Source organism: Eumetopias jubatus, unplaced genomic scaffold (assembly GCF_037043125.1).
Source record: "Eumetopias jubatus isolate StellerSeaLion01/CBP00866 unplaced genomic scaffold, mEumJub1_p1.0 scaffold_8, whole genome shotgun sequence".
In the NCBI taxonomy this organism is placed as follows: domain Eukaryota; kingdom Metazoa; phylum Chordata; class Mammalia; order Carnivora; family Otariidae; genus Eumetopias; species Eumetopias jubatus.
Genome location: NW_028274814.1, coordinates 8108979 through 8120000, shown reverse-complemented (window position 1 = coordinate 8120000; position 11022 = coordinate 8108979). Strand labels below are relative to the sequence as shown.

Sequence of the window (11022 nt, the reverse complement as noted above, 5' to 3'; positions counted from 1 at the left end):
CTCTGGTCATGGTGAAGTCATTATCTCTTAAGGCTGCTTCTTCTGTCGGACACAGCTCTGAATCAATAATACAGTGGTTGGCAAAGTCTCCCAGCTCAAGAATGCCTTCAATCCAAGCTTGCTAAGCCTTGGGGGCGGGGAGCGTTTAACTTCTAAAGCTGGCATGAACCATTATCTTAAGGATAATGGTAACGATGGTGGTGATGGAAGACGACAGTTAACACTTCTATAGTAACATTTATATTTGCCACCACTTTACTTGCCAGTAAGAAATAAAAAACAGCCTCTTATTTTCTAAGGATCTTGCATATTAAATTGTACAGTTAGAATACACTTTCACATTGGTTAGGGTCAGAGAAATTAAATAAGGTGACCAAAATCTCATACCTCATAGGTGATGGATATTAAGCTTGAATGCAGGTCTCTGGACTCTAAGTTTAGTGTTTTTACTACCACACCATGATACCTTATGATAATACACATTCAAAATAAAAGGATGTGTTACTTACTGTATTTGCTAGTTTGGACAATAAAGGGACAACTCCATGATCTGTAATAACAGCTAAATTTTCTTGATCTTTTGCTATATTGGTAATAGCAGCACATACACTTGCCAAAACTTCTTTATTATCTGATCTCAGTAAATTGACAACAAGTTCCAAACCACCAACAAAGGAACGAACCATTTCTCCAGCATCCTAGAGAAAATTAAAAACAAAAGATGTTACCAAAAATAATTTTATGATCAGCATTTTTTTAAAAAAGTAAAAAGTAATGATAAGGTTGCGAGGTACACCTTTGGCAAAAAAAACAAATTCAGTTTATTTCTTTATTATTTGTGATTTCTATGTATGTATGTGTATGTATATACACACACACGCAGTTGAGTTTCAACAAATATTTACTGAACAACTCTTATGTGAGAGTTACTGTGCTAACTACTGGGGATATAGAAATTAGTAAAATAAAGTTGTATTATTTGCTGTAGTTATATTTTATAACATCATCACAAAAACTGAATTAGTAAATACTAAACCACTCTTTCTAGGGGAAATGCAGCATTAGGTTCCTGCGAGCCTCTGGTCACAATTTTGTCAACTGATCAATACATGACCTTGTTTTATGTGTGTTTCTGCTTAAAGATATCTTGTCTCATATATTGTTAATTAACACTGAACTCATAGACACCACACTATAAGTCATGCCTGAAGGAGGCTTATCTAACACATGAATTTTCTCTGTAAGGCACATCATAGCCTTCTGGTGTTTAGGAACACTACAGAGCACTTGGGTACTACATGTGGGGGCCATGTCAAATAGTGAAATCACCAACAAAACCCACAAAGATACGAAAAATTTGTCATTAAGTAGACTACAAAATGGATGTTGGTTAACAGTATGAGAGCTAAAACAAACAGGTAGAGTGTCATCTTGTTTAACCCCAGCTGAGAACATGCATTTTGGGTGACTCAAATTTTTCACCTCTCTGTGCATGTCCAAGAATGACCACAGAGGTGCTGTGAGTATTGATTTGGGGATTACAAACACTTTAGCAAGTAGGCAAAAATTCCCAAACTGAATTTGTGAAGAACGTGGATTGATTGTATATGCTCTTTTGCCATTATGTTGCTTGCGATCCAGTGGGGAGTAGGGGCATTAAGAGATAAGTATAATGGGGACTCCTGGGTGGCTCAGTTGGTTAAGTGACACACTTTTGGTTTTGGCTCAGGTCATGATCTCAGGGTCATGATCTAGAGCCCTGCATTGCACTTAGTGCTCAGCGGGTAGTCTTCTTGAAGTTTCTCTCCCTCTGCCCCTCCTCCCATTCTCTTTCTCTCTAAAAATAAATGGACTGCCCCCCAAGAGGATGTTTGTAAACAAAGTCTAAAAGATGAGGAGTTACCAGTATGAAGGAGGTTCAGGGTGGAGGAATCATCATCATGAAACAGACCTGAGAGGGAAAGGACGTGTTTTGTTTGTTTTCCTTAGTGCAGAACACCATAAATAACATATGAATTTTCTCTGTAAGGCACATCATAGCCTTACATGCATAAGCATGAAAGGGAGAATGGAAGAAAATGAGACTTACCGAGATCTTGAAGGTTCTTTACTGCATGCCTTGGTACAGAGTATGAAGTTCATTTTAATGGCATAAAAAAAGTCACTGAAAAGGTTTGAATGTGGGGGGCACCTGGGTGGCTCAGTTGTTAAGCATCTGCCTTCAGCTCAGGTCATGATCCCAGGGTCCTGGGATCGAGCCCCGCGTCGGGCTCCCTGCTCAGCGGGAAGCCTGCTTCTCCCTCTCCCACTCCCTCTGCTTGTGTTCCCTCTCTTGCTGTGTCTCTCTCTGTCAAATAAATAAATAAAATCTTAAAAAAAAAAAGGTCTGAGTGTGTGTGTAGTTGCGGGGAGTGGGGAGGGGGTTTTAATCAATTTTGTATCACAATAGATCTCTCGGAATTGCAGAGTTGAGGTTGGGGCAAAGCCTGGTGCTGGGAACTCAGAGGCTGTTTCACGACGTTCAGATAAGAGGTGGTGGCAGTGTGGAAGGAGGTTATTGTCTAGATCTGGAGGAAAGGGTGTGGATTTGTGCGTGCTGACTGGAGAAGGTAAGGACCAGTGACTCAATGATGATTCCTCTGTTTCTGGCTTGACCTAGTGGCGCTAATGTTGGAAAGGCGGGGTGTTGTTTTGTTTTCTTGGGGTGAGAAAGGATGGTAGTTGATATCAGAGGCCTGATTTGAATGAAGTGCCTGCAAGACATTTACGTGGAGACATCCAGAAGTCAGTTGTATATATGCGTTTGGAGCTCAGGAAAGAAAGCCAGGCTGGAGTCAGAGATTTGGAAGCCGTCAGCAGAGAGACTGTAACTGAAGTAATGTGTGTGAGAGGTGGGGAGTGAGGGAAAGTGGGCTGTCTGTGCTAGGGCTGCAAGTGTGGGCAGGAAGGGAATTTGTCAGAGGAACCTGAAAACAGATGGTTGCTCAGAAATCCTCACCTCTCCTGATGGATGGCAATGGCTGTGTAATGTTCAACCATTTGTCTCCATAGCTTTCTCAAGTAACAGAAATTAATACCTTTTGAATGCCAATTACATCTTAGGCACTTTGCATAAATTATCTCAGTTAAACCCCACAATAACCACGCAAAATAGATATTATTTCCATTTTAAATTTTAAAAACTGAGGTTTCAAAGATGTTGAACCTCCTAAACTAGACTATATCCCTCAAGGAGCCATGTTATAGTAACCTTAGTGAAACTTATAATCATAAATCCAAACATCTCATCCCCATATCCCCCAAATTCTTCCACTGCTCTCCCCTACCCTTGGGATAAAATCCAAACTCCACATGGCGTGTGTGCCCCTGGCTTCCCAGTCTCACCTTCTCTGCCTTGATCCCCCTTCTCTAACTGCACACACAAGCCCTAAACCAGTGCCTCCCCAACCCCCAACCCCTGGAGTTAATAATCAGAATCTGGACACTCATTCTCTGAAAATATGGTTAAGTCTGGGGGAGGGCCTATAATTTTTTTTTAATTTTAAAAATCTCTCCTGTGATTCTAAACTTCAGCCAGTATTGGGAACATTGCTTATGTATCAGTCCTTCAAGTTTATGTCCTCAAACATGCCACTTGCAGGTCTTCGTGTCTTTGCATATGGCTTTTTTGTCTATTTTTTCCACTAGCTTTGGACTTTCCATGTGGTCTCAGCTACTGACTAAGGTACCATTCTCTTCAGGGAAATTTCTTGAACTTCGAGTCTGGTTCAAGCTGTTCCTACTGTACTTTACCTGGTTCTTCTGTATTATAACACTTCCTACTCTCTGCAGTAGTGGCTTATTTATTTGCCCTTGACCTAGAACATATGTTCTAGGAGGGCAGAGACTCTTTTCTGTCTTGTTTATTGTTGTACACCAAGTTTCTCTGAAAGTTTCTATGCCAGTTTCTAGAAACTCCACTGAATTAATCTGCAAACTCACAGCTACAAAAGGAAACTTTCACCAAGGACATAACAAACCAAACCAAAGTTCTAGTGAATGGTGAAGGACAGACCCCAGTCAGGTTCTTCCCAAGCGTAAGTAGAAAGTATCTTTCCCACACCATGTTGCCTCTCCTGATTGCTATGGGAAGTGTGTGAGCATTATTACTGGCCTTGTTCTCAGTACCACATTGAAATACAATCTCTGCTAGGACATACTTTCACATTCTGATGTATTAATAAAAATTATTTTGAAAATATTTGCCATTTTCCCTAAAATTCTACAATAAAGCCTTTTACATAAAACAAAAGGAATGATTATACTTTCAATGGTATTCTACACTGCCACCTTATTACACTTCTGTGCACTAGGATGCAACCAAATCAAAAGATTATAAGAGTTAATTTATTAACCTTCAGTCAAATATCCCACATAATTTAATCCAAATTGCTCTTTTGAAGCACTTAGGAGTAGTGGAAGTTGTTGTAGTACTCTTTCCGTGTTGTAGATGAGGAAAACCTTGGAGAAATAAATTAATATGTGACAAGTGAAATGATAAATGGCAGAGTGGGATCTGAACCCATGTCTGCCTGACCCCAAAGCCACCACACAATACTGCAATTATGTGAATCCCAACCACACACTTGGTCCAGATGAAATAAATTCATAATCCTAGCCACATCCTTGGTCCAGATGCACATGTAAACTCAAAAGCAAAAACAATGGCTTTTAGAATTTCAGGGAACCTCAAAAGTGTAGCCCCAAAACTCCACTTTTCAAAATGATGTTATTTGTGTCAGTAAACTAATACACTTGTCAACCTTGAAATTACAAAACAAGTTTTGCTTTTTTTTTTTTCTCAAGAAAGACTGGAGGAATTCCAGGAAGATGATGGTGGCATATTCTTTGAATGTCCCTAAGGAAACAGAGAAACTAGGGGCAGCAAAACAAAAAACATAGAAATGCTAGGTGACAAGATACCTCTACGGACCCCCAAGTACAAGCAGATTGGGACAAACTACCAAAGCTACATGGTCTAAGAAACCAGAAATCTGCAGAGAGAAGGCAGAAGGACTTGTGAAGGCCATGGAACCAGGGAGCCCAGACTGCCATTAGGTCTCCCTGAAAAGCTCTGGAAAGCTGAGGAGCAGCACAATGGACTTACCAGGCTCTGATTAAAGTATAAGACCGAAATGCCCCCAGGTCTGACAGTGCTGGAGCTTCTGTGGTCTGAGTTCTATGCATTCTCAATACTACCAACTGAAGGCTCCTTCTGGGTTAAAGCCTTATACCAAGGAGAAACTCCTGGGAGTTGCCTCCAAACAGAGCAAGGCAAGGACAATGGGATGAAGGAATGATAGAGTCCAGGCAAAAAGAGAGGAGGGTAGCAAAGGAGTCTGAGTCTACTCTCTATCCTTGGGTAGATAACAGAAGTGGGATCTTGAGAAGCATGAAATTAGAAATGCAACTCTGGCCCACATCTCCCTCCTAAAACACCATGAGAACTTATTTCACTTAAAAATGAGCAAAACAAAAAGACTATGGTGATTTTCCATATGGAGTTATTATAAGAAAAAGAATTAGCTGAAAGAAAAATCACAGAAGCAATGAAAGGAAAATATCAATTAGAATTATCAAAGCTCAGAAATTAGGTGATTAATTAAAAAAAAAAAACCCAGTTTTTAAAGGCAGGTGAAACCCATCCACAAAGAATTAGAAATGAAAGAAAAATTCATTTTGAAAATGAAGAGTATATTAGAAGAAATGCAAAAATGAGTAAACATAATAGGTAATATCTTTAAATAAACAGAATATGTGAAGAGTCTGAAATAATAGGGGAAAAGCTAACAAAAAATTCATACACTAGGCAGAGAAAGTAGCATACATATAGTGAGTCCCTAAGAAGGAAACAAAACAATATAATAGAGCAAATTTTTAAAACTATGATTCAAGAAAACTCTTTCCTGAAATAAATAAAACCTGACAGCATGTTCGAAAGTTGCCCTGTATACCTGGGCAAATTTGCCCAGAACGTGCTAACGTAGAGAAATATTCTAGTACAACTGCTGGACATTAATAAAAAAGAAAAAAAATTATTTGCTCATCTAGGGAAAAAGACCAGGTCACTTCTCAGGGAAAGATATTATCTTTAGCCTTTTCAGTAGCAATGTTTTTATGCAGAGGGAAAGAGAGTAACTTATATAAACAACCTCAAGAGAAAATGTGAATCAATGTTCTGATATCCAGCCAAAATGACCTTCAAGTATAAAACTGTTATAAACATGGAAGACTCTAGGGGATGTGTTAACACAGGCCCTTCTGAGGAATCGACTTGAGATTGACTGTCAGATCTCCAAAGAGACTAGAAAGACATTGACAAAAGGATGGCAGACTTCTAAAAATGCTCTACTGGCTTCATTTCCTTCTGGATGAGGTTTAAATCATTAGCATGACTCAAGTATTTTCCCAATCTGGCTCAACCTCACTCTCTGGTCATATTTCCCAGTGTACCCTTTCATATAAACTATATTGCAGCTTCTAGGATTACTGGTGTTCCCTTAAGTGCCATGTTGTTGTACATCTTTGGCTACGTCATTTTCTTTACCCGGATGCCCTTCTAAACTCCTAAAAACTCCTACTGGGAGCCCTGAAAACTGACTCCTTTTAATAGTGGCTTAAATAATATTTCCTCCATAAAATCCACCCCCACTGCCCTTCTCAGTATGGTTCACTCCTTCCCCTCCACATTCCTGTAGATGCTTTTCTCCAAAATCCATTCCCTCATTTTCCTGTATTTGCCAAGGCTTGATTTTGTTTGGGTATCTAACTCTCTCATAAAGAAGCACCTGGAGAAAGTGCCTCTATACCTCAGAGGTAGATCTTGACTGGCCTATGCCTATCACCTAAGTCTCATTCCCTCTGCCATTATTTGTTTAGGGGTGGGCTAGATATGGCCCAATGATGGCCAGAGAGTTCTGAGATGCTGTCTCCTAAAATCTTCTGGAAGTTATAAGGACTAATTACAGGTCACACTGAGAATGGTAGAAAGAGGAAAACAGCCTAGGGTGTTTGACCATTGTTGAGCTGCTGAATCAACCAGGCCTAAAATCCGCTTTGGCCATTTAAAACCAAAGGCATCTTGTAGCCACACTTTTTATTCTATTATGATTGTTTTCCACTGGGTCCTTTCCCCATTAAGTTGTGAGCTCTTCAAGAACAGAGCTGCCTGGTCTTGTTCTTTGACTCTCATTCGGGATATGGCCTGGTGTCTGTCACACAGCAGACTTCCAATAAATGTTTGCTGAATTGTGAAAAAATAAAAATAATGAGGGGACCATGACTTTAAGATACTTGGCCACAGTCACAAATACTAAAAAGCCAAAAGCATTAATTATGTATTAATAATGTAACTATGTAAAACGAATATAAATGGGTGAGGCCAGTTCAACCCCATGGTCTAGTGACTTCCTGGTTGTCTCACTGCTTTATCAGTAGACAGTGAGTCACAGCACTGGGGCCATACTGGGAGAAATAACAAAAGTGATCACATCTGCTTCTGCTCCAAGAACTTCCTAAGGTGCATGGTATGAGATAGAGGAAGCCAAAGTCGCAATGAGATCATGGGCATGGCTCACCGAGGTCTTGTAATGTTTACAATCTGTGGGACAGTGAAATCTTAGACTCAAGCCCACAGGTCCTGCCAAAGTTTGTTTATTTGTTTGGAAGGTGAGACTTCTCTCTCTCTCTCTCTCTTTTTTCTTTTTAGGTTTAAAGATTCTAAACATATGACATCTTGCTTCACATAGTTTCTATGGAAAGGGAGACAGTATATTTGAGGATGGAAAAAGTAATTATTCTGCCAAAACTGTCTTTCACTAATGCTAAACGACTGGGCAAATTCAACATATTTTCCACCTTCTCACATATCTTAAAAAACTAGTTTTTGCCAATTTGCCACTGGTGCAATATTGGTTGTGCACAATTCAAATTTTCGTCTTTAATGCAAAAACCCCCAATTAGAATAATAATAGTAATAACAATGACAACAATCTAGCTTTTTGCAGTTTACAAAAGACTTCCACATAGGTATCTCCTCGGATCCTCACAGCTCTGCCTTCGGGAGGCATGAAATCCCCATTTTACACATGGGAAGGGTCAAGGTTCATGAGTAGTTAGTGACAAAACTAAAAATTGACTTTATGTTTCCTGATTTCTCATTTTCACTATACACTGTGTGCTTAGACTTTTGGAAGTGCCAACGATTATATTTACCAGATTAGACCTAATTTATAAATAGTCAGAAGACTCTTCACAATTTAGAGGGCTCATAATTCCAAAGATATGAAGCTGTTTTGCCAATGACAGTTCATGAGACAAACAAAAACAGTAATTGAAAGAGAGACTATGAAACAGCTTTATACTGTTCTTAAGGTAAAGCTGGAATGGATGAATAAGTAGGAAAAGGTGTCATGTTCAAATTAACCAAAATTAAGTCAAACACACAAAATAGGACAAGAAATGTAAAGTAACAAAATACTTTTGGTTAAAATTCAACTAATAGGAAAATATTAAGGCTTTATTTACCGATTAATGAATAAAACAGAAAATTGGATGTTTTAGCATAGAGCAATTAAACTAATGGGTATGAAATTCCTTCTCTTGCCTCCAGCGAAAAGAACTGGCAGTTTTCTGATGAGGTGAGATATACATAATGCAACTTTAAAGCACATACAAGGCAAGCGTAACATGACTTAAGAACAAAAATTTTTAACCAGAAGGGCTATAAAAACACTGTTTTGTGCCATACAGAGACCGTACAATGCATAATACAGTATTTGAAAAAGATTTAAAAATAGCACATTGCATATAAAAAATTCCAAAATTGCTACATTCATGTTAGAACTGCATGTCAGAGAAACCAAAACTCAACAGGCAAATCTTGTCCTAAAAGTATATTCATTCTATCAAATCCTTTTAAAATTCTAAATACAACATATATACACAAGGAGAACAGGCTGTTTGTGTGGCTCTATCACAGTAAGATCCTTGTTCTGTTTCTAGGAGTTAGCAAGTCCCACAGCTTAAAACAAATTACTGACTTAGAACTACCTTACACTTTCAAATGTAGTTCTTCAAAAATCAAAGTTAGGTATCATTTATTACCTTTTTCATTCTGAACTGAAGGAAAAGTAAATTAATTTCAGGTAAAATAAATGATTCAGTCCTCATAGTGTAGATTTAAATAGCTGCAAATGCACTGTACTTTGAGGGTGGCTTTATCAAATTAAATCACAAAAAAATAAAGAGAACACATTTACTGGTTCTGATTTTCTCTACTTCTCTAGCCTAATTTAAGATAATTTTCTTAAACATCACAGAGAACTGTGATTTTTCCATTTTCTTATGTTGATTCTGTTTTAGATATAATATTCTATTAATGAGGAGGTCTAAATTGTGAGAAACTATTGTGTATCCAGAGGTTTATAGAGTTAATGAAATGACATTCTTAACCAATGATGTTTTTGAAAAAGGCGTATAACTAGTACAAAGAGCTGAACAAATGTATATCATAAAATAGCTATTATATAAATCTGTGTGCATATATATGCATATATGTATATATACTTCATTTTTAATATTAAATATATTTAGAATTTTTTCCCACTTGTACTCAATAACACACAGATTAAAATGAGTAAAACAATTTCAGGTTAATATCCAGTCAGATGCTTCCAAACAGCAAGTTGTGTGGACCAGGCTAAGAACAACACCTGAGACCGTAATCTTGACAGAAAAAAAAGTTTAACTATATGAAATACTATACTCTAAAAAACCCAGGAGTCTCCCATTTACAGAGAGACTGTTTTCTAAGTTTACTTGTTGGGTCTATTACATCACATTTTTCTGTAAATATGTGGTTAATATCTCCGTGTGATAGATAAGAGTCTATTTAACTCATCATGAACCTGAACTATAACATACGAACTGCAACCAATCCTCATTTTCATGCATGTTCTAATATTTGAAGCCAGGTATCTTGTCTCCCTCATCTTCTGTGATGTGTACCTTTAACTAATTTTCACATGAAATGATTTTCCTAGGTCTCCTCTCTATCAAAGTTTCTCTTAAAACACACCCAGAGTTTAACACAATTCCAGATGTGGTCTGACCAGAGCAGAGCACACTGGAATTCTTATCTTTCATGAAGCAGACACAGTACTTCTGCTAGTATGGCCAACCACACGCACTATTGCAACAGTTACATTACCCTTATTTGTTCACCTTAAGCTTTGAAGTCTGCCCAAATCCCTGTATCTTTTCTAAGTGAATTATTATACAGCCAGTACTCCCACATCCTGCATTTATGGGATTTCCAGCTTCCTTTTATTGCATAAATTGGATTGAACAATTTTCATATAAAAAAGATAAGCTTTTAGACGTAAATTTCACTTTGTAAAAGTGCATTTCACATAAAAACAGAAACCAAGTGAACCATCTGATATTCTGAGGTAAGTAATTTTTCTAAGCATTCTTACGTTAAAAAAAATTCCTCAGGAAGGTAGAAAATATAGTTTTTGTGCCAGTAGTTCTCAAACTGTATTGCACATTAGAATTCCAAGGGGAATTTTTAAACTTCTCTGAGCCCAGGTTTGACCTCATACCAATTAAATCAAAATGTATGGTGGTGGGAGCCAGCATCCATACATATCTCTAGGTGACCCCAATATACACAATATACAGTGGTTTGAGAACCACTGGTTTAAGAATTTAAGCCATATAGTGAGAATACCTGGGGGCACATCCCAGTTTTATCATTATTAGCTATAAGGCTTTGAGCAAGCTACATAACTTTGCTAAGTTTTCATTTCATCATCTGTGAAATGGAGCTAATAGTAGTATTTATCTCTTAAGGGTTTTTAAAAGGATACGTATAAGACATATAACAAGGTGCCTGGCATATGATAATAATAGCTGTTCCTAGTGTTATATTTTCTAATATTTTGAGAATGTATATGTTACCAATAGTTTGCACAACAAAAT

General features: G+C 37.8%; 1 protein-coding gene across 4 annotated transcripts in view; it reads right to left on the bottom strand.

Moving 5' to 3' along the window:
• ODAD2 (outer dynein arm docking complex subunit 2) overlaps nt 1-11022 on the bottom strand; it is a 176826-nt gene that overhangs the window by 53099 nt on the left and 112705 nt on the right. For all 4 annotated transcript variants that reach the window (XM_028120947.2, XM_028120948.2, XM_088025485.1 and 1 more), the window contains one exon: nt 510-698. In XM_028120947.2, the coding sequence (XP_027976748.1) occupies nt 510-698 (189 nt within the window). The remainder of the gene's footprint in view (nt 1-509; nt 699-11022) is intronic.